We start from the raw sequence: 24,376 nt of genomic DNA on the forward strand, positions 1-24,376 counted from the left end.
CCTCCCCGCGCTTCTCCCCGCGCTCCCTCGGGTCTCCCGCCCCCGCCCCCCCTCGCTTCCCCCATCCTGACGGTCGTCTCTGTGCCCGCTTAGCTGGGAGTTTCCCAACTGCGGGGGAGGTCCTGGCTCCCCAGCCGGGGCCTCCGCAGCCTCCTGCCGCCGCGGCACCCGCCCCCCACGCGCACACGGCCCAGTCCAGCCTCGCTGCCGCGGCACCGCCGAGGGCTCCCGCCTCGGGGTCCTGTGCACGCTGGACTCGGAATCTGCTCCCCCCGGTGTCTGCCCGGCTCCTTCCTTGGGGACTGCGCTGCGGGGCCGCCTTATCGGCAAGGCCCCCCGCCGCCGCGCGTCCCGGCCCACCCCACGCCTTATCGCCCGGCGCCACCTGGCCTGGCACCCTTTCCTGTGCGCTGGGCGCTCGGGCCGCGGCCCCCAAGTGGGGTGCTGCGGACGGAAGCTGGGCCTGGGAGGGACCCGCGGCGCTCGCGCCCCCCGCGCGCAGCACGAACCGCGCGGAGCCTCCCGGGTGCGGGCGGGGGCTGGGCGCCCTGCGCGCGGGGGGCGCGTCACGGACGAGGGAGCCGCCGCGGGGGTGGAACCGCGCGTCGCAGGCTGTGCTTTCTAACGACGGCGGGGGTGAGCGCAGGTAGTGAGGCTCCGAGGAGTGAAAGCAGGCTCCCGCAGTCTTTTTTTTTAAATTCCCACCCGAGGATATCTTCTCCCCTGCTTTCCAGGGAGGAAGGGAGGGGAGAGAGAAACGTCCATGTGAGACACACATCCACCGGCTGCCTCCCGCGCATGCCTCAGTCAGTGGGCACCAGGGATGAACCTGCAACCCAGGTGCATGTCCTTGACCGGGAAGCCAACCTGTGACCCTTTGGTGGGTGGGCCAGCGCTCTAACCACTGAGCACACTGGCCGGGGCTCCCCTGCAGCCTCGCGCCTGCCTGCCTGCCTGCCAGTGCCGGCGGCCCCACACGCACCCAGTTCTGGACCCCAGATGCAGGCCCAAGGTCTCAGTCTCTAGGTGAGATTATCAGGAGGGCCAGGGACCCCCAGGTGCCACGGGGATGGGAGGGCAGTGTCCCTGCCACCTGGGTAAGGCAGGCCGGACCCTGAGGGCTCAGAGTGAGGCCTCCTGAAACGCTCTCATTCCACCTTGGAAGGAAGCAGCCTTCTCCCAGGCCTGTCCTAAGTGATCTGCCCTGGCCTGAGTCAGTACTTACTGAGCACCTACTGTATACGTGGCCAGAGAGGCTTGCCTGGCACGTCTCCCCCTCAGGAGACCCAACCCAGACCTAGATCAGAGTGGCTAGGGAGAGGCTGTGGCACCAGGTGGGAACAGATCCCCAAAAAATCTCTCCTCCAGGGGTTCCCACTCCCCAAAGTCCAGGGGCAAGTGGTTTGGCCTGCTCTGTGCCTCAGTTTCCTTGTCTGTCAAATGGGGATGATACAGGCCTCCCTCCAGGGGCTGTTGTGAAGGTGAAGGGGGTTGGGAAACAGAATGCCCTTGTACAAAGCATCAGTCGTTACTCAATAAAGCTTGTGGCCATCAACTAGCTAATTAATTTATTAATTGTAATGCACTGATTAGTATATCGCATCAAATTCCGAAAGGCCTTCAGCTATGGGGATTGTTTTAATTATATATATTTTTTTACTTTTGTAGTTCTTGGGAATTAGCCAATGAATTAAAATCTGGGCTCTGCACTGGCCCTGACTCCCCCTCACCCCACCCCCCACTCCCTCAGCAAGGACCCGCTCGCCTTGAACATCTCACCCAGTCTAACTTTTATTTATTACCAAGTCTCCAAGGTCCAAATGTGCGTGCGTGGTGCTTGCCCAAGACAGCCCCAAGGCTGCGGCAGGAGGGCCCTCATGTCACACCACGCTGTCACCTGATGAGAGGGAGAGGCGGTGGAGAAAGGATGGTCGACACATGACCACCCGTGACCTCCCTCCATGAGGGGGGGCACTTCCAACGAAGGGGGGGCGGCCTAAGAAGGGGAAGACTGCGTCATGTTCTAGAGAGAGGCCTTGCCCGGAGGAGGAGAGGCCAGGATGCTGGAGAGAGAGATGAATACAGTATAATAGTCTCCACCCTGACGTCAGAGGGACCCCACAAGAGCCGCATCGGGTGGCAGTCTTCCTGGGCTCAAAACCCTCGCGTGACAGGGTTTTGCCTGGCCTGTCCCAGAGAGAGTGCAGGCAATGGCGTGCAGAAATTGGAACCCTCCTGCCCTGGCTAGTTTGGCTCAGTGGTTAGAGTGTCGGCCTGTGGACTAAAGTGTCCCGGGTTCAATGCTGACTAAATGCATGTACCTCAGTTGCAGGCCTGATCCCCAGCCCCGGTCAGGGATCATGCAGGAGGCAGCCAATTGATATGTGTCTCTTTCACATTGATGTTTTTCCCTCTCTCTCTCTTTCTCTCACTCACTATCTCTGAAAAACAATGAAAATAATAGTAATAATAGAAATTGGAACCCTCCTACATACACAGCTGGCAGCGTACCAAGGGGTGCAGCCGCTGTGGGAAACAGCCCCTCAACAGGCCAAGCCCAGACTTCCCACACCTAGGTCTGTACTAGAGAAATGGAAACTATGTCCACACAAAAATGTGCTCACGAATGCTCGTCACAGCACTATTCACAGCACTGTTCACGGCAGCCAAAAGGTCTGAGCCGCCCAACTGTCCTTCAGTGGATGAAGAGATAAGTGAAACATGGAACAGGACACAGTGGAATATTACTCAGCCATGAACAGGAATGAAGCGCTGACACATGCCAGGATGCAGATGAACCTTGAGGACGTGATGCTGGGTGAGAGGAGCCAGTCACAAAAGGCCACATCGTGTGTGATTCCATCGATAGGAAATGTCCAGAACAGGCAAATCCATAGTGACAGGAAGCAGCCAATCAGTGTTTGCCGAGGCTGGGGGGGAGAGGGGAGAGGGAATCAGGAGCGACTGCTAAGGGGTATGAGGCATCTTTGGGCTGATGAGAATGCCCTTAAGTAGGTTGTGGTGATGGCTGCACAACTCTGTGAATAGACTAAAATCCACCAAATTGTACACTTTAAATGAGTGAACAGCCCTGGCCAGTTTGGCTCAGTGGTTGGAGCATCGGCCCCGTGGACTGAAGGGTCCTGGGTTTAATTCCCGGCCAAGGGCACCTACCTCGGTTGCAGGCTCCATCCCCAGCCCTGGTCCATACGAAATCGGGAGGCAACCAATGGATGTGTCTCTCACATCGATGTTTCTCTCCCATCCTCCTTCCCCTCTCTCTGAAAAGTGATGGAAAAAATACCCTCGGGTGAGGATTTAAATAAATAAATGAGCAAATTGTGTGCTACATGAATTGTATGTCAATAAAAATATTATTTAAAAAAAAAAACACCAAAACAATGCTTTCCCATGGCTCCTACCTTGGAGTAAAAGCTGAAGTCCTGCCCGGCGGGGCGGGGCTCAGCGGTTGAGCGTTGACCTAGGATCCAGGCAATTGGGGTTCGATTCCCAGTCGGGGCACATGCCCGGGTTGCGGGCTTGAAAAATGACTCTCTCATCACTGATGTTTCTGTCTCTCTCTCTCCCTCTCCTTTCCTCTCTCTGAAATCAATAAAGATATATTTAAAAAAAAAAAAAAAAAAGCCAAAGTCCTCACCACCCCCCAGAAGGTCACCGTCATCTCCCTGACCTCCTCCTGGGTGTTCCTCACCAGCCACCTTGCCCCTGCCTCAGGGCCTTTGCACTTGCTGGTCCCTCTGCTGGACACTCTTCTCTCCAACCTCCATGTGCTCCCCCTTCCTTCAAGTCCTCACTCAAATATCATCTCTCTGCAGGGACTTCCTTCCTCTCTACCCTCTTTAAGTTACAACCACACCCCACAAGGCTCTCTAGTTCCTTTTCCTGCCTTATTTTCCCCCCACAGCAGTTATCACCACCCAACACACCCCCTAGCACACGTCTTTTCTTATTGGCTCCCTTCCGCTGGAAAATGAAAAAACTTCATGAGACCAGACACCTGTCTGTTTGGTCCATTGCTGCGTCCCCAACTCCCAGAACAGTGCCTGGCGCACAGTAGGTCCTTAATCGATAGGTATTGTTGAACATCAGCTGCCAGAGCCCAGCGGTTATGAACCGGCATCCCCTGACAGGCTGCTTAGCTGGGTAGCCTTGGGTAAGTTGCTTGATCACTCTGGGCCCCAGCTTCCTTATCTAGGCAGCTGGCGTCAGGTGCCCACCCCTGGGGGCATCAGGAGGACTCGTCAGTTTCCCTGGGTTACACACTTAGCAAGGTGCCAACGTCAGGGCAGCCGCCCGCGCCCGCGCCACCTCACCCTGGGAGGGGCGTTATCAGCCCCAGGGCAACACTCGGGATGTCCTGCACCAAGTGACAGGGCTAGGGGCAGAGCGGGGTCACATGGCTCTGGAGCCCAACAGAAATCCCTCGGTTTCCTGCTGAGGAAAAGGAAGGAGGGGAGAAAGGAGAAGAGGAAGTGGAGAGGGAGGGAGGGAGGGAGGGAGGGAAGGAGGGGGGGGGGCAGGCGGGGCTGAGGGAAAGCCGCGGGGAGCCTCGCCACCCAGGACACTGTTTTTAACCGTGGCTGAGGAGGATACTTTTTTTATCCCTCACCTGAGGGTGATACTTTTTTTAACCCTCACTGGAGGATGATACTTTTTTTTAACCCTCTCCAAGGGTACTTTTTTCCATTGCTTTTCAGAGAGTGGAAGTGGGGGGGTGAGAAACACAGACTTGAGAGAGACACATCAATTGGTTGCCTCCTGCACGTGCCCCGACCAGCGCTGGGGATCGAGCCTGCAACTGAGGTACATGCTCTTGCCTGGGACTGAACCTGGGACCCTTCCGACGCTCTAACCACTGAGCCAAGCCAGCTAGTCCATTGATTTTTAGAGAGGGTGGAAGGGAGAGAGAGAGAGAGAAACATCGATGTGTGAGAGACACATCAACTGGTTCCCTCCGGTACTAGGGCTGGTATGTGCCCTTGATTGGGGATCCAACCCAAGACCCTTCAGCGTGCAGGCCGACGCTCTAACCACTGAGCCACATCTGCCACGGTGCCTGTTTCTCTTTTACTTTTTAAAATCAGCTACTAAAAAAAAAATGCTCATTGCCTCTGTGGCCCCCATCACATTTCTGTTGGACGATGCTGTTTGAGGAGGATGCATGCTCTAGGGGAGAAACAGAACAGAGTAAGTGCCACTGGTGGGGAGGGGACTCAGCTGAAAGGGAGTCTTTGCCACCCAGAAGACAGTTTTTAACCCTGGCTGAGGAGGATACTTTTTTTATCCTCCTGAAAGGGGGTGGTTGGGGAGGGCCTCTGTGAGGAGATGGCATTTGAGTCAAGACCCAAAGGAAGTGCAGGGAGGAACCAGGCAGAAGTCTGGGGAAGAGCTTACCAGGCAGAGGGAACAGCCAGTACAAAGGCCCTGAGGCAGGAGTGTGCCCTGATAGACTTTAATCAAGGTGCTAATTCTCACACAAAATGACCCCACAACATTTTGACTATTCCCGGAGGTCTCTGGAGCTGCCAACAAATCACCACTTCCTGGAAAATCACCCGCGGCCTGTGTGTCTCCAGCCGCCTTCCCTCTCTAAGAGCTGGCAGCTGAACATCACCTTTGCCCCCAGCTCTCCAGACTTGAGACACAGCCTCTCTGTCGAGAGCTAAGCCTCCAGCACAAAACTACTTTCTAGGACAAAGGTGCAAGTGTGTGGGGACCCTCGGGCCACAGCCGTGAGCAAACAACTCCGTTTCTGCCAGGTCACAAGAGCAGAGAGGCCTTAGCCGTCCCCTCAGCCCACAGCAGTGGGAGACATGAGTGTGGTTCCTGTCCCAGGACCCAGGAGGCTTGGCTGTACCTCCTTAGAGAAGAGATGCATATACTCATTCATTTATTCATTCATGCAACATAGACCTGCTAAGCACCCACTTGATGCCAGGCCTACTGTATGCCAGGGGATAGCATCGTGAGCAAGACAGACAGGTTCCCGAGGACATTTCTAGCTAAGTAATCATTCTGTGCAAAGGCCCTGGCCCCTGCGGTAAGATGTTCAGCTTGTTCAGGGAGCAGATAAGCAGAGGTGCTCTGTGAAGGCCCCTGAGACAGCACGCCCACCCCCTTCATTCCTCCTGTCCCAGCAGCATCACTGATACCACCTCTTTCACTCTTGATGTCTGTACAGTGAGTTATTGTCTCCTGTTTCTCAGGCCCCGGTAAAGGATTCTTTTTTTAAATTATTATTATTATTTTTTAATCCTCACCTGAGGATATTTTTCCATGTGGAAGGGCAAGAGAGAGAGAGAAACATCAGCGTGAGAGAGACATACCAATTGGTTGCCTCCGGCACGCCCTGGGTCAGGGGGCGAGCCTGCAGCCGAGGCCCGTGTCCTTGGCCAGAATTGAACCTGGGACCCTTCAGTCTGTAGTCGACGCTCTAATCACTGAGCCACACTGGCCAGGGCGAGAATTCTGATTTAGTCCTGGGGGCCTAGCGTTCCTAGATCCCCAGTGGACTCCAACCACAGATAGCAGCAAACTGTATGCGCTGTTCTTTGAACTATATACTGTGTTTTTTCCATACAGGCACAGGAAGGGATTAGGAACAGTAACTCCGAATAGAACAATTGTAACAATGCGCTGTAAGAAAAGCTATGGAACGTGGTCTCTCATTACACTGACTCACCTTTCACTTGAAGCACTTTCCCGCTTCCCCTCGGCGTGTCCGAATGGCCAGCATCACTGCCCCATCTCAGGACGTCCCCTGGTGGGGAAAAAACAAATGTCTTTGCTGTTAAACCCCTGGAGTCGGTGCTCTTGAGTACTTCCAGGCAAAAGCATCTCAATGATCCCAGACACAAAGCCCTGTGGCGAGCAGCCAGCAGCCACAATCAACACCTCTACTGACTGGCTCATTTGGCGAATCTTTACCGAGCGCCTTCCATGTGCCCAGACAGTGCTGGCGATCACGAGAGAGGCCCCTTCTGCACTCTCGTGGATGGAGACAGACACGAAAGCAAGTCTGAGAATAAGCGAACGAAATATCAGATCATGATCACTGCGGAGGGAGAAAAGGGTGGTTTGAGCCCGGCTGGTGTAGCTCAGTTGGTTGGGCATCGACCTATGAACCAAGAGGTCGCTGATTTGATTCTGGTCAGGGCACATGCCTGGGTTTTGGGCTCGATCCCCAGTAGGGGGGGTGCAGGAGGGAGGCAGCCGATCAATGGCTCTCATCGATGTTTCTATCTCTCTGTCCCTCTCCCTTGCTCTCTAAAATTAATAAAACATATTTAAAAAGAAAGAAAAGAGTGGTTTGATAAAGAGTGAGATGAGGTGGGACTCCTCTGGGAAGATGACGTTTGAGCAGAGAACTGAAGGAGGAAGAGCCAGCCACGTGAAGAACCGGGAAGCATCCCAGGTGGAGGGCACAACACGTGCAAAGGCCCTGGGGTGGGGGGGAACTTCGAGTGTCCAAGGAGCTGAGAGGTGGGCCATGTGGGTGGGGTGATTGTGGCAGCAGCTTACACAGAAGGCCCACAGTCCCAGTGCCTCTCCTCCCTCCCTCTTTCTGCATCTTTTTTTGTTTTTCTCTTTCCTTCTTTTCTGAGGGTTTTTGTTCCCAGGTCTGAAGTGTACGAGCTCTGGTTTATTGAAACCTGGGCTTCTCTTCCTGACTGCAGAGAACCACGTGAACTCTCCCTGTGCGTGGGCCTGAGGTACCCAGGCTTTTTAAATAAAAACCAAATTTTTGTGCCTCGGCCTCAGTAAACAGTCCCAGGGGCAGCCAGTCCCCATCTGTTTTTCTGTTTTTCCTGCCAGAGCAACTTTTTCTGTCCTGCCCAGTAAACTGCAGCTCCTGTCCCTGTCCCCTCCTCTGCCACCCCCTCGGCCTGGGCCCCGACCCATCAAAGCCTGGGGACAGGTCCACAGTGTCAGAGCAGGAGGCCAGCCACAGTGCAGCCAGGCCAAAGGATGCTTTAGACAGAAAAGGCCCCTGTCCTTTTTTTAAAAAGTCTCTCAACTATAGAACTATAGCAAAGATGCCCATTTCTTTCCTGAGGGTCCCAGAACTGTTCCTGGCACTGGCCTGAGGTGTGTGCCAGAGGTGGCTGGGACCCAGGTAGAAGCAGATCCTAAAAATATTCTTTGGAAAGCAAGGAATGGCAACACCATTCTAGACACGGCTGCCAGCCTCCTAGACCTGGGATTGGGCCTGGATGGGCAGTGCCGAGGGGACCCCTGGACGCTCCCCCACAGGGTTGCTCGTGTAACTGAGTTTGCTGAGCACTTGTTATGAGCAACAGGGCCCCTAATGCACAAGCCACGGCCTCATCCAGGTCTTGGACCAGTGGGGACAAAGATATTACTCTCACACCAGTGAGTCTGTGATGACACCTGAGGAAAATGCTTTCAGGAGAAGGAATCCTCTTCCATGAGGGTATTTACAGAGGTCAAGGAGCAGACCTTTCTCAAAGCAAAGGGGATCCCATAACTTCCTGCTTCCACCCTTCCCTGGCATAAAAATTCAGACCCCTCCCGGACCGCAGGCCCTGCGGCTCTGGCCCTGGCTCCCCTCCCCTCCTTGCTGGCCCTCACTCCCGGAAATGCAGCCTCTCGTGGCTCTTCTGACACATGCAGCTCGTGCCCACTCCAGGACCTTGGCACGTGCTGTGCTCGCTGCTTTAAATGTTCCTCACAGGTCTGCACGGGAAGGCAGGTCTCCCCTGGCCAGCCCACCTAAAGTAACGCTCCCTAGCAAGCCATCCTGTTCCATTTTCCTTGAACTGGGACACTGTCCAGTCTGGTTGTCCACTGGCATGAAAGCATCAGAAGGGCAAAGACCCTGCCCATCCTCACAGCAGCCCCAATGTATGCAGGAGGCACCGTGCTTTGTGGAATGAGTGAGTGAACGAATGAATGAGGAACCTGACCGCATCTGGGGGAGTGGGGGGGGCTTTCAGAAAAACTGCTGTCTGCGTTGACATTTGACGGACAAGGAGGGATTGGGCTGTTGACCCCAAACTTGGCCAACCACCAGGGTCCAGGGGGCTACACAGCACAGCGTGCCAACCTTGGGCCCCACCTCTGGAGAGTCTTGGGGCCTGGGATCCGGAACGGGTGGGGGTGGGGGTTAACTCCCTGTGGGATCCCCACGTGCAGATGGGGCTGTGGCTTCTTCAAGAGTAGCAGCTGCCGGCCACCTAGGACCATGTTAGAAATACAGGTTCTTGCCCAGCCGGGCGTGGCTCAGCGGTTGAGAGTTGAACCTAGGATCCAGGGGATCAGGGGTTCGATTCCCGGTCAGGGCACATGCCCGGGTTGTGGGCTGCAGCCAATCAATGGTTCTCTCATCATTGATTTTTCTCTCTCCCTCTCCCTTCCTCTCTTTGAAATCAATAAAGATATATTTTAAAAAAAAAGAAAAGAAATACAGGTTCTTGCCCTGGCCGGCGTGGCTCATTGGTTAGAGCGTCGGCCTGAGCCCTGAATGGCGGTGGGTTCGATTCCCAGTCAAGGGCAAGTGCCTGGGTTGCAGGTTTGATCCCTGGCCTGGTCGGGGTGCTGGCCTGGTCGGGGTGCGCATGGGAGGCAGCCAACCAATGTCTCTCTCGCGGGGATGTTTCTCTCTGTCTCCACCGCCCACCCTCCTCCCTTCCCCGCTCTCTAAAAATCAATGAAAAAAACATCCTCAGGTGAGGAGCAATGAAACAGAAATACAACTTCCTCGCTCCTTCCCCAGACCGAATCTGACTCGGAAGCAGTGGGGTGAGGCCCAGCGAGGACAGACCCCTGGGCCGCTGGGGGAGGGGGACAAGGCCGCCCAGGGGCACGGGCTTTGAGCCTGGCCCTCAGGGCCCCCTCCCTGAGGCAAGCCCCAGGCTGTCTCCCACAACGTTCTTCCCGGCTGCTGAGATCTGGAGCGTCAGGCCTCCCTGGGACCTCACACTTGATTTGGGCTCAAAAGTGTCATCTGAGCTGAAGTTGGTGCAATCGGCTGCCCTGCGTGGGGACCCGGCCCCGCCCTGCCCCACAGAGAAGTGAGAAAGGTCGGCAGGTGGGAAGGAATTGATTTCACCAAGGTGTTTACTGGCTCCAAGATACTCAAGTTCCTGAAACACGATAGCGAGGCGCTCCTTCAGAGGAAGGTGACACCGTGACACCGGCTTTCCCCCATGATTTATGTAACACCAGGGCCCTGGAGTGATTCTTCCCTCCATTCATTCGTTTCCGGCCTCCCTCCCCATCCCATTGCTAAGAGTTCTCTTGTTTCACTCTCAAGTTAATGTTTCTCTCTCCCTCTCCCTCTCCCTTCCTCTCCCTCTAAAAACCAATTTAAAATATATATATATTTTAAGGAGTAAGTCTTGTCCAGCTGTGTGGCTCGTCCCATGCACCAAGAGGTCACTAGTTCGATTCCCGGTCAGAGCACATGCCCGAGTTGGGGGTTCGATCCCCACGATGTTTGGGATGATTTAGTGAGCAACAGACAACAACAAAACAATACTGTTGAATTTTTTAAACCACATATCTGTATAAGGAATGCTTTTAATTTTAAAAAGATAATTAAGTCCCCTTTGCTGCTTTTAAAGTCTTTTAAAGATTTGCATAAAAGTTAAAAACATTCCTAGATCGCAGTTTTTGGCTCATGTATCCTAAGGAACTGCTTTCAGAATTGTTTCCTGATTGTGGAATATTTTGCATGTTCGTGAAACGACAGAGTGACACAGTGAGCACCATGGACCTAGCATCCAGCTCTAACAAACCTTAAATAATGACATTTGCTTCTGCTTGGTTTTTTAAAAACGTTTAAGTGGTAAAACAAAAACATAACAAAGTTCGCCGTCTTCACCATTTTTAAGTGCACAGAGTGTTAACTCCATCCACGAGGTTGTGCAACCGAGCTCCCGGATGTCTGCATCTTGCAAGAGTGAAATTCTGTCCCCATTAAGCAGCAACTCCTACCCCCGCCCCCAGCCCCTGGCAGCCACCACTCCACCTATGAATCTGACTACATTAGGTGCCTCGTATAAGTGGGATCACACAGTAGGTATGTTTTGGTGACAGGTTTACTTCCCTTTTTATTTTTTAAGTACATTTCTATTGATTCCAGAGAGAGGAAGGGAGGGGGGGAGAGAGAAAGAGAAACATCACTCATGAGAGTCATTGATCGGCTGCCTCCTGCCCGCCCCCTGCTGGGGATCGAGCCCACACCGGTCACGTGTCCTGACCGGGAATTGAACCTCGGTTTCCTGGATCCTAGGTTGATGCTCAACTGCTGAGCCACGCCCGCCAGGCTATTTCCCTTTTTAAACCGAAGTGAAACAACACAAAACTTAACCATTTTAAAGTGAACAAGTCAGTGGCATTCACAATGTTGTGCAACCTCCATCTCTAGTTCCCAAACTTTTCCATCGGCCCAAAATAAACCCCTATGCCTGTTAAACACAGTAAAGAACTGGAGGAAGGGAGGGAGTGATGGGAGAGAGGGAAGGAAAGGAAAGAGAGGCTGTCCTTGCTCACCTTTCTGTGATGCTCAGCCACCTCATCACCCCTTCTTGTGGCTGGTGAAGTTTGGGCCAGCCTCGGAGAGAAGTGGGGGGGCCAAGACACTCCCGTGTACAGCTAGCAGGTGATGTGGGTTTCGAGTCACGGAGCCCCACTTCGACTGTGTAACTATCAACCAGGGTCCTCTTCTGCCCCTCCCCCCTTGCACCCTCATGCCCTTGAGTGCTCAGAAAAACCTGCACGCTGGGTGATCGCTGGATGGCTCATCTCCTAGGCACTTAAAAGTCCTCCCCAGTGGAAGACTCTGACCATCTCCTGTGTCTCCACCTACCTCCTAAACACTTTTCTATGCCTTGCACATACTTTTTTTTTTTTTTTTTTTTACCATTTTAACCATTTTCCAAGTGTCCAGCTCAGTGGCATTAAGTACAGTGTTGTACAACCATCACCACCACCCATCTTCAGAACTTTCTTATCTTCTCAAACTGTAACTCTGTCCCCATTCAACACGAACTCCCCAGTCCTCCCTCTGCCAGCCCTTGGTACCCACCACTCTACCTTCTGTCTCTACAATTCTGACTACTCTATAAACCTCATGTAAGTGGAATCATGTAGTATTTGTTTCTGTGACTGGCTTCTTTCACTTAGCATGCTGTCCTCAAGGTTCACTGTGTCAGAGCTTCCTTTTCATGGCTGAACAATATTCCGCCGTAGGGAGGGACCACATTTTGCTCATCTATTCATCTATCGTCTATCGCTGGGTTGTTTCCGCCTTCTGGCTATTGGAACAGTGCTGCTATGAACATAACATATCATCATCATTCTTAAATGTTACATACTTCAGCTAAGTCAACAGTTCCATGTCTGTTCCTGCCTGAATCTTGGATTCCAAAAATAGATTGGTCAACCAGTCACTGAGAAGGGCCAGTGACAGCCCCTTACTAGTCCAGGTAAATGAACAAGCTGTACCTGATAATGTCCTGTGAGACACTGTTACCCGTTGTCAGAGCTCTGGATACTCTGTATCTGATTTTGCCTCTCCCTCTGTACCCACCATAGCTAATAATTAGCAGCACACAGCTCAACACAGATGATGGATGAGGCAACCAGTATCAACAAGACGCCCTCCCAGAGGACAAAGTCCCCCAGTGAGACATAAAAAGCTTCAAGAAAGGTTTTCCACATTGAAAGTGATTTTGTCAAATGAAATAATTAACGAGGTTCTTATTAAAACAACTGTAAGCTACATTGAAACTATTATTAGCTCCCATTTTCCACCTAGCAGATGAGAGAAGATCCGAGCTGGAGAAGCCCATGTGCCAGCGAGGGTGTGGGTGTGAGAGACAGGTACTGTTGCCTAACTAACACTGGCAGAAGTGTAAATTTGGATAACCTTGTTGGAGGGGAATTGGGAAAAAGCCTGGCTAAATGTAAAATGCATATGACCTTTGACCCAGCAAGCCCCCTTCGAGAAATTTATGTTTCAGCTATACAAGTACTCATGAGCAAAGACCTATGGGCAAGAACAGTCTTGTTGCACTGGTTACGGTAGCAAAATATTAGAAGCAACCTGAATCTCCAGCAATTGGGGATTGCTTAACTAAATTATGGCCCCTCTGCCCCCACACTGTCCAACAGGACTTTCTGCAGGGATGGGATTGGTTTGTATCTGCGCTGTCCAGTCTGTCAGCCCCAGTCAAATCTTTTTGTTGGGCACCTGAAATGTGGCTAGTGCAATTGAGAAAATAATTTCATTCTGTTCTGATTTAAATTTAAATAGCCACATGTGAATAGTGGCTGTGGTGTTAAATCTGGGCATGCACCCTGACCGGGAATCGAACCCCAACCACCTGGATCCTAAGTCGACGCTCAACCGCTGAGCCACACCTGACAGGGCTAAAATTAATATTCTTACGTGGAAAAAAAACAAGGTAGAAAGAGTATGTATGGCCTGGCTGGGGTGGCTCCGCGGCTGACCATCGACCTAGGATCCAGGAGATTGAGGTTCAATTCCCCATCAGGGCACATGCCCAGGTTGCGGGCTTGATCTCCAGGAGGGGGCATGCAGGAGGCAGCCGATCAATGACTCTCATCATTGGTGTTTCTTTCTCTCTCTCCGCCTCCCTTCCTTTCTCTGAAATCAATAAAGATATTTGTTAAAAAAGAGTATGTATGGTATGCTTTCAGTTTATGTAGTTAGAAAAAGGGTCATGCAAGTAGCCTCCCGAATGCATAGAATATTTAGGGTATACAAGAAACTGCTGATCATGGGCAAGGGAACTGATACAATTTGAATGTTTGTGTCCCCCCAAAATTCAATTGGGTGTTTTAAATTAATGGGGCCTTTGGAAGGTGATTAGGCCATAAGGGTGGAGCCCTCCTAATGGGATTGGTGCCCTTCTTATGAGACCCCATGGAGGAGCTCCTTTGCCTCTCCTGCCATATGAGGATACATAGAAAAGACAGCCACCAAGGACAAATACCACATGATTTCACATTCACGTGGAACCTAATGAACAAAATGAATGAACAAACAAAACAGAAACAGACTCATAGACACAGAGCACGGAGTGATGGCTGCCGCAGGGGAGGGGGTGGGGGAGTTGGTGAAAAGGTGAAGGGACTGAGAAGTACAGGTTGATAGCTACAGAACAGTCATGGGGATGCCAATTATAGGGGACATAGTCAATAACACTGTAATAACTGTGCATGGTGCCAGGTGGGCACTGGAAATATCGGGGGGACACTTCGTAAGGGATGTGATTTTCTATTCTGTACACCAGGGTTGTGGGTTCGATTCCCCATTGGTGAGCCAGAAAGTGGGCCTTACCTGACACAGATCAGCCAGCACCTTGATGTTAGACCTCCAGCCTCCAGAACTGCGAGAAACGCTTGTTGTTTGAGCCACGAGCTTATGGTGCTTTGTCACAGCCGCCCCAACAGCCTGAGACAGAACAGAGGGCCAAGGACATGAGAAAAATTCTACTCTGCCCCATTTTTAATTTTTTACATGCACGTGCATTACTTCATTTTTTTAAAAATGTGTTTTTGATTTTTTAGAGAGCGAAGGAGAGAGAGAAACATCAATCGGCTGCTTCCTGCATGGCCCTACTGGGGTCGAGCTGGCAACCCGGGCATGTGCTCTGACCAGGAATAGTACCGGTGGCCTCTTGGTGCTCGGGAGGACGCTCAACCAACTGAGCCACACCTGCTGGTATGTGTAAAACAATAGGTTCCTTCCATCTAAGCATAATCTAGTAAATAAATAAGAATACACATTTGAAATTTTTTAAAAAATAAAAGTAGTTGTTTCCAATCCTAACGAGGATGTGTTTAAGTCAGTTCCTCACAGCAGTGACTTGCTGCCCACCCCTGCCCTCTGGGCAAAATGATTTTCTCTTATTTGTCTCTAAACTCACAGGCTGGCCCCCGGATGTGACCGACGCAGTTTGCTGATGACCAAGTAGAGAAGAGCACTGCGAAAGGCCCTCCAGGGGCCTGCCTCACGCGGAAAAACAAGTTACCTGGAGCCGCTAGGGGGCGCTGCAGGCCGCCTGCCTAAGCCAGTCCGTCCCAGCTGCTCCCTCTTCCGGCAGAAATGGACGCTGCAGACCAAAATGACATCCTTAAGTCAAAAGGCTCTTGCCGATCTGTAAACAATTCACCTCTGCGAAAGCCGTATGTGTAAGTAGCTTGGTGAGGATTTTGTTGTGCTTTCACATAAAACATAAAAAGGAACACTACTTTTAAACAACTAAATTTTCTTCTGGTTTATTCGAGGCTCACACAACTGCATCTACCTAAGTGAACCCTTACATAGTATTAATTCAAGTGTGAAACCAAACTTGGGGGTGCTTGCAGATTTACCAGCCACTCTGAAACTGATCACATCTAGCATCTGTTATTTAAATACTAGACTGAGGACTCCTCCATGGCAGAAACCCTTCCCATTAATCATTGGATCGCTGTAATTCCGGACATGCTTGTATTTGTTGGCGGGTCCTGTAAATGTTCACTAGGGACTGTTGCTTTCTTTGCTCGAGAAAATTACATAAAAGGCAAGGTGCGGTATGCTGTCTTCTGTGAGCGGGGAATTGTATACGCATAGAAAAACTGCCAAGTGCATCCTGACTGGGTGGATGGGAGGCTAGAGTATTAGCAAGAATGAGGCATGTCCAGATATACTGGTGTGAAAAAAATGTTCAGAACTAGTTCAAAAAAAGGAAAGCTGAGGGTACCAGAGTCAAGTCCTTGTCACGTTTGGTATTGCTGTAGATTTTGGTGACATGTAAATAATATGTAAAGCAAGTTTTTATGACCAAGGAATCAAATTTATTGAATTTTGATTGCAAGTTGAAACTGAGCAAAAACAGCAGCATATACTCTTTTCATGGACTATTAAAAAAAGCTCAGAAACTTGTGAATGGCCGTTTGTGTGTATACATGTGTATATAATAAATGTGGTGTGTACATTGCACAGGGGAAAAAATCCAAAAAACTGCAACTTTAATTAAAAGCTTTTTTATCACTGGGAAGTAAAAATGGGTAGCTGATTAAGAATTTAGATGGGTTATCTTTGGCTTTGTAACACACAACACACACCTTATAAACAATGAGGCAAGCATGTTCCTAACTCACTCTTCCTGGGAGCAAGCTTGCACGGTCCTCTACACCTGGATTTTAATGTATTGGTTCTTCTGTGATTGGTGACAGGAAGCACTGTAGTTCAAGGAGCCGTGTTCAGTGAGCTCAGCTGAGCAACCCCACCCTGAAACACCACAGCTTCATTAGACTAACGCTCTGGTGCTCCAATCCCAAGACCCTTCCAGCCCTGGGGAACGCAGGTAGGGTCTCCACTTGTCGTAAGGGACATCAGGGTGCAACGAAATGACCCAGTCCCACACTTTCAACTACTGCTAGCTACTGAACCACTTGTACCTGCAGACTCTAAAAACTTGTCAACTCAGGAACTTTGCGATGCTTGTCCGGCAGTGGTTATTTTCAAGTGATTTGAGGTTTTTAACTCCCCACGTTGTGGCCATTCTTAATGAGCAAAATTTCTCTACACCGTGATACCCTAAAACAGGAATTGGAGCGGAAGGGCTGGTGCTCTCTGGAGAAAATCTTTAAGGCGGCTGACTTTCGGGGCTGCCTACTTATATTAAACCACCTTCCCTGCAACTTCCTTCCTTGGTTCTAGTACTGATATAAAGAACCACTTACCAGCATCATCTGATTGGGCAAATGCCACTACTATGAATGTCTGTAAATGAAGACCAAGGGCCAACTACTTCTGCTTCACCCACTACCAGTTAAGTTATACAAGAACCTGCATCTGTAGTCCCATGAAATTGAAGCACACACTTGATCAATTATTCCAATAGCTTTTCTTCTCAAAGTAGCCACTAGCATAATGCACACTACCCTTCCTTCAAAGTCTGGCCCAATGATTTTCTATACAACTGACGTTAAATAAAGCTACATATTAAAGTTGATTTCTCCTGCATTCCTGTCAACCACCCCACCCTTCACCTTCTGGTATTCCAGAAACTCCCCCATTCTCAGGCACCTACTACCACATCCAAATTCAGATTTTTAGTCAGTAGTTTCCTAGTAAACCTACATTTGTGTGTACATGTGAAAAATCCTAACTGCAACCTCATTCTTACCCATCTTATTTAAGGCCACCTTACACTTACATTATTCCTCATTACCACAAAATTATGTTAGACTTGGAAAACCTTGGTCCCTCAACACCACATTCTAAATTAAGAAAAACTTCCTTAACACTGATAGAGGGGGGAAAAAAAGAAATCACACTTCTTGTGAATGCAACAACTTTATTCAAAGAAACGTGCAATTAAACTGGTTGAAGGCTTAAAAGGAGGAACTTAGACACCTCCTCTCAAGCGCAGGACCAGGTGCAGAGTGGACTCTTTCTGGATGTTGTAGTCGGACAGGGTGCGCCCGTCTTCCAGCTGCTTCCCGGCAAAGATCAGCCTCTGCTGGTCGGGGGGGATGCCCTCCTTGTCTTGGATCTTGGCCTTGACATTCTCGATGGTGTCACTGGGCTCGACCTCGAGGGTGATGGTCTTACCGGTCAGGGTCTTCACGAAGATCTGCATGCCACCTCGGAGGCGCAGGACCAGGTGCAGGGTGGACTCCTTCTGGATGTTGTAGTCGGACAGGGTGCGCCCGTCTTCCAGCTGCTTTCCCGCAAAGATCAGCCTCTGCTGGTCGGGGGGGATGCCCTCCTTGTCTTGGATCTTGGCCTTGACATTCTCGATGGTGTCACTGGGCTCGACCTCGAGGGTGATGGTCTTACCGGTCAGGGTCTTCACGAAGATCTGCATGCCACCTCGGAGGCGCAGGACCAGGTGCAGAGTGGACTCCTTCTGGATGTTGTAGTCGGACAGGGTGCGCCCATCTTCCAGCTGCTTCCCGGCAAAGATCAGCCTCTGCTGGTCGGGGGGGATGCCCTCCTTGTCTTGGATCTTGGCCTTGACATTCTCGATGGTGTCACTGGGCTCGACCTCGAGGGTGATGGTCTTACCGGTCAGGGTCTTCACGAAGATCTGCATGCCACCTCGGAGGCGCAGGACCAGGTGCAGAGTGGACTCCTTCTGGATGTTGTAGTCGGACAGGGTGCGCCCATCTTCCAGCTGCTTCCCGGCAAAGATCAGCCTCTGCTGGTCGGGGGGGATGCCCTCCTTGTCTTGGATCTTGGCCTTGACATTCTCGATGGTGTCACTGGGCTCGACCTCGAGGGTGATGGTCTTACCGGTCAGGGTCTTCACGAAGATCTGCATGCCACCTCGGAGGCGCAGGACCAGGTGCAGGGTGGACTCCTTCTGGATGTTGTAGTCGGACAGGGTGCGCCCGTCTTCCAGCTGCTTTCCCGCAAAGATCAGCCTCTGCTGGTCGGGGGGGATGCCCTCCTTGTCTTGGATCTTGGCCTTGACATTCTCGATGGTGTCACTGGGCTCGACCTCGAGGGTGATGGTCTTACCGGTCAGGGTCTTCACGAAGATCTGCATGCCACCTCGGAGGCGCAGGACCAGGTGCAGGGTGGACTCTTTCTGGATGTTGTAGTCGGACAGGGTGCGCCCGTCTTCCAGCTGCTTCCCGGCAAAGATCAGCCTCTGCTGGTCGGGGGGGATGCCCTCCTTGTCTTGGATCTTGGCCTTGACATTCTCGATGGTGTCACTGGGCTCGACCTCGAGGGTGATGGTCTTACCGGTCAGGGTCTTCACGAAGATCTGCATGCCACCTCGGAGGCGCAGGACCAGGTGCAGGGTGGACTCTTTCTGGATGTTGTAGTCGGACAGGGTGCGCCCGTCTTCCAGCTGCTTCCCGGCAAAGATCAGCCTCTGCTGGTCGGGGGGGATGCCCTCCTTGTCTTGGATCTTGGCCTTGACATTCTCGATGGTGTCACTGGGCTCGACCTCGAGGGTGATGGTCTTACCGGTCAAGGTCTTCACAAAGATCTGCATCTCGTCTGTTAGTAAAGACAAAAACAAAACAAAGAACCCAAGAGTTCAGCAGGTCAACACATTTCTAATGGTTACACGTCATTTTCTATTGGTCAAGTGACTAAGACAAAAACTCACAACGCAATGCACAGATCACATATCACAGGAATGTGCACCTGAAACCTGTATGACCTTAACCACTGCCACCCCATTAGAAAACAAACAGCTCCAGCTCCGCCAGGCGTTGCTCAGCGGCTGGAGAGCATCGACCTAGGATCCAGGAGGATGGAGGTTCGATTCAGGGTCAGGGCACATGCCCAGGTGGCGGGCCCCTCGATCCCCAGCAGGGGGCGTGCAGGAGGCAGCCGATCCATGACTCTCGTCATGGATGTTTTTCTCTCCCCCTCTCTCCTCCTTTCTCTAAAATCAATAAAAACACGTATTTAAAAACGAAACAAATCAACACCGAACTTGCCTAAGAAACCTCAGGGGGTGAAATGGAACCTTCTGCACAAAGTGAAAACCCCAGCTCCAGGCACTCACGGGAGACCAGCGGGGACACGGGACCCGGCGGACCCCGGGCCTCACTCACCCGCTGGACGTCCGTCTCCGGTCAGGTCTAAGCACCGCCCCGGGCCCAACCCCCGCGTCCCGCCGCCTCACGGGGCCTCCGGGACGCCGGCGGGGGCCCACCCTCCACTGTGAGCGCACAGGGGGTGACGTCACGCGCCCGCCCCCGCCCCGCCCCGGGTGCAGGGCTGCTCGGAGCCGCGCGGCCCCTCAGGGCGGCGAGAAACCGCGACCTGCAGCCGGCCAGGCCGCGGGACACACTTCACGTTCAATTCCCCCCCAAATGCCGCTCTACCTGGTCCCCTCCACCCCCCCCCAAAAAAAACGCGGTCGCCCGCGGCTAAGGCCTCAGCGCCGGCCGCGCTCCTCCACCCACGGTCCCCCGCACCCTCCGCTTCCGCCTCACAGGCCGCCGGCGGGACGGCCCCGGCCGCCATTTTGCGCCGCCCCCGCCCCCCAGCCCAGGGCCGCCCGGCTCGCGGGACCTGGTGAGCCGGGACCCCCGGCTGCCGGCAGCTCGCGGCGGACAACACGCCTCCGGCCCCCGCGCAGCCCGGCGGCCCCGAGGCCCCCGCCCGTCCTCACCGAGAGACGGTGAAGGAAGCTGCGCGCGCAGAGAAGGACGACAACTGGGTTCGCGGCCGGCTCCGATCTGCCCGCGCCCCGCCCGGCGCCGCCTTATATAGCGTCCGGCGGCCGCACCCAGATCCCTCCGCGGAAAGGCCGAGAAGGGACTACTTCCTTCGGCGCCTCCGCCGTCCGCGGGGACAGCTAGCTCGCAGCGCCCTCTAACTGCCCCCCTCGCACGTCCTCGCGTGAGGGCGGGAGCTGTGGGCTGAGTCGCGCGGGGAAGGGGCCGCGCTCCCGAGTGGCCGCGCGGAGGGATCAGCGCGCGGCCGATGCGCGCTGCGTCCTGGAACGTGGCCGGCGCTCGACTCGGGGGAGGGGGAGGGGGGGATGGGAGCCCGCGGGCGGCGGGAGCGAAAACCTGGAGCGGATTCTGCAGGCGCCCGGAGCGGATGGGGACCCCGCGTGTGTTTTTTGTTCCGCTTCTTGACCCCGACTCCCCGCTGCCTTCAACACGAATGCTCCCCGCCGTTCTGGGGACCCACCCTCGGCGGACAGGGGTCCGGCCCTGCGCCTGGTGCAGAGTCGGGGGCGCGCTCCCCTCCCCCCCTCCTCCTCCGCGAAACGAAAGGAGTCTTTATTTGGGGGTCACATTGACGATTATGAGAGTGTCTGTTCCCCAACGTTCTCTCCACGCCCCCCCAGGCCCGTCGCGAGGGCTCCCCGAGCCTCAGCCCCGCATCCCCCTCCCTCCCCGGACTCGGCGGCCGGCCCATCCCCCCGGCGGGCAGCGGGACAAGGCGGGTGACGCTGCAAATCTGAGCTCAGGGCCGCCGGGCCGCCTCCGCCGCGCTGGCCTCCGGGCCTGGCACCGCAGGAAGGGCTCAAAAAATGTTTCCATCGGGGACGTGGGATTGGATTTTTAAAAGGAAAGGTGGAAACTTGAACACAGCTTTGTACAAACGACCTGAGCGGGACCTGAAAGCTGGGCTGTTGTTACTTCCCGGAGGTTCCTTGCCCTGGACATGTCAGCTGGGTTGGGGTTTCTTGCAGCCTGACTTTGTAAGAGACACGAGCTGACGCTCAGCCCCGTGTGTTTCTAAGGGGGAAACATTGTCTCGTGTAATATCCCAACTATGAAATTTAATTCCACAAATTCCTTTTGGGGAAAAAAAGGTGAAAAGAGGTCATTTTCATTTTTTACAATGACCTATTCTGGGGTCTTTATGCGTCATTTCTTCAGCGTAGTTTTAAGTGCTTTTAGATATATGAACGCGGTGAACATGTAGAACAGGTTTTTTAAAAGCCTGCAGGAAAAATTCCCCCTCCTGTCCTCATTTCCTTAGTCACTTTTCCTTCTGGACTCTTCTAGAAACTTTTCCTACTCCTGAAAATGAGGAAGAAAGGGCGTATTTTCATTTCTACCCTGTATAAGGCCTTTGAGAAGAAAAAAAAATTTTTTTTTTAAAGCAGTAGCAAAAAAATGACTAACCGTGGGCCCATTCCCCTGGCCTAATCCCCAAGCGACTACAAAAAATTTTGCCATTAACAAAAGACTATCTTCCTGGTTTATACGGTAAACATTATATTATTTCAACATCACGCTTAAAATGTGAACCCAACCAAAACAAAACTATATTTTCTTTGGCAGCCAATGTATGTTTGTGTTTATGAAAAAGGTCTGAGCAGTTGAAAATAGACTTTACCCTCTGTTATTTTTAACATTTTTCAAAGAGAATGAACTGATTACTGGGGAGTTAAAATGGATAAACAGTCATTTTTCCGGTTAGCAGGAGACCCCAGTGACTTCCAATAGAGATTTCTACAAAGATCACTTCTTTCTACATTTCCAGCGAGAGGTTTTAAAGGAACAAAACATTGAGATTCTTTATAAGGTTATTTCTTCCTGAATTTCAAGAAGTTTGGAAGGTTTTAGAGGAACAGTGGAGATTCTAAGGTGACCAGGCCCAGCTCCAAACCACACCCTGTGTTTGCTTTTTTTTGGCTGTTGTTTTGCTGCGAGCCTTGTGATTAATGTTGTTTAAAGGCTGAGTCAGGCGCTTTGTTGAGACATAGCTTTTCTCAGAGTCCAAAGGTAGAGAGGAAAAACAGCCCTGATTTCAGAGGCCGGGGAGGGAGGAGAGGAGGGGAGGAAGGAGACCCACTCAGAGGTGGGCATTGGGCCCAGGGTTATCTCCAAAGAGAAAAACAACGTGATTATAAGGGGGTGGGCAGAAAAAAAATTCTGAAATACCCCCCGCATTCCCTAACCGAAGCCCAACAGTGTGTTTTGTTCCAGTAAATAGAAGTAAACATTGATCCAAGAGCACCGAGGTAAGGAGAGAAAATGACCTCCCCAAAGAGAGGTGACGGATGTTTCTGTATAGGCCAGGGGTTCTCAACCAGGAGGGATTGGGGATGCTGGCAGTGTCTGGGGATACTGCTTTGGTTGTCCCAACTGGGTGGGGTACTGGGGAGCCATGGGGAACGGTGCCACTAGCAGCCAGTGGTAGAGGCCCTGGATTCGGCTCAACACCCTGCCGCGGACAGTCTCGGGCAACACACAGTCACCTGGCCCCAAATGTCAGTCATGCCCATGTTCAGAACCCCTGGTCGACGGGGTTTTTGTCGTTGTCCTGGTGGCAACGGCTGCTCTATTTGCTGAGCAGGGCTCCTGAGGTCCAGTGCCCCACTGGGTCCTCAGGAATCAGGCCTCATGTCACGCTCCTCACCCTAAAGTCCCCTGACCTAGAATGCAGCGCGCTAGAAGGTGCCAGAAGCAGGATGAGTCACTGGATCCATTTTCGGTTCCTTCCTCCCCCCCTCCCGCCCCCCCCAGATCCGTCCTTTTGCAGACGCCCCAGAAACAGTGGCTTCGGAGCTGCCACAAATGGGAGAGCGACACAGGCCCAGCAACAGGGGCCTGATTGGCGGGCACGCTGTGCACATGCCGAGCTGAGCTCACAAAGGGCCGGGTGTTGTGCTGCAGGAGGGGGGCTGAGGGCAGAGCTTGGACTGGTGCCTATTCGTCTGCCACCCGCCCCCCCACCTACCCGGGATTCAGTTCCCTTGAAGGTTACAACCTTGTATGGGACCTAAAACTCAGCATCGTGGGAATGTTCCAGAACACAATGACCGGCAGACATCCCCCCCCCCAGCTGGATTGGAAAGGTTTGCCTGTTTTGTCATAGGTTATATAACCATACAGGGCAGTCAAGGGTATCTGCAGCTCAAGGGGGAAAAAAAACACAGGAAAGAAAAAAAAAGCAACACACAGCGGTCCAAGGGACTCTGTTCTTTTTCCTGTTTTCGCCGGTACATTTGCATCGTGAGGCAGAACACGACTGCTCCAGCTTCTGCAAATTACCCGTTTCAACCGCCTAAGCTATTGGGGGCTTTATAAAAAAATAATTGTGGTAGAAGACGCTTAACAAAATTGATCGTCTCAACTATTTTTAAAGTGTACAGCTCAGTAGTGCCGAGCGTTATTGTAGGAGAGGAAAAATAATTCACCTTTCTGAGTTCGTAGGGCCCCTTGTAATGAGAGTGAGTAACTAGGAGAAAATCCCAGAAGTTTATTAACTTGGATGCTGTATAACTTGGGAGATCCCCTGGGGGAGCTGAGTAGCTAGAAGAGGTGGCTGAGATTTTAGGCTTAAATACCACAGCGAGAGGGGGAGAGGAATCTAGGCCTTTTAGGGGGGGCAGTAAATAATTTTTAGGGAAGATAAATGGGAGGGTAGAATAGATGGGAGACACGATCGTTTGTGATAAAAGTTTGGCGTCCACCCCTAGTCTCCCTCCTGTGACAAGTCTGGTTGGTGACACTCCCCGAGGGAAGGGCCTGCGACCTCGCAGTTCCTTTTGGAGGCTCTGTCCTTAGATAAGGGGATTCGGTGAAAGACTCTCCCTGCCTTCGCTGTTTCTCAAGTGCCTTCATCTCAAAGTTCTATCAGAGGGGCATATTTTGGGGTACCCTTCAACACTGGAATTGTTAGCGACCGTCACCCCAACGGTTTTCGTCTCGCAAGACCGAACTCTGTACCCCCCAAACAGCTAACTCCCCGTTGCCCCGTTCTCCCAGCCGCTGGCAACCGTTCCACTTGCTGTCTCTAGGAATTTGACTACTCTAGGTGCCTCCTATAATGGACTTTGTGGTGGTGTTTTGTTTTTTTAAAAAAATGTAAAATAAAATGTTATTGTTAAAAATATATTTTTTTCACACATTCACAACAATTTTTCTA

At 52.3% G+C, this 24,376-nt stretch overlaps 1 protein-coding gene across 1 annotated transcript; it reads right to left on the reverse strand.

Moving 5' to 3' along the window:
• Positions 1 to 17,343: 17,343 nt before the first annotated feature.
• Positions 17,344 to 20,213, reverse strand: UBC (ubiquitin C). The gene is made up of 2 exons (XM_081123237.1): positions 20,151 to 20,213; positions 17,344 to 19,021 (listed from the first exon to the last, which is right to left on the reverse strand). The coding sequence occupies exon 2, from the start codon at positions 19,014 to 19,016 to the stop codon at positions 17,415 to 17,417; it is 1,602 nt and encodes a 533-aa protein (XP_080979363.1). The 5' UTR covers positions 19,017 to 19,021; positions 20,151 to 20,213; the 3' UTR covers positions 17,344 to 17,414.
• Between the last annotated feature and the right edge of the window lie 4,163 nt (positions 20,214 to 24,376).

Source organism: Miniopterus schreibersii (genome assembly GCF_964146895.1).
Source record: "Miniopterus schreibersii genome assembly, chromosome: 20".
Lineage (NCBI taxonomy): Eukaryota > Metazoa > Chordata > Mammalia > Chiroptera > Miniopteridae > Miniopterus > Miniopterus schreibersii.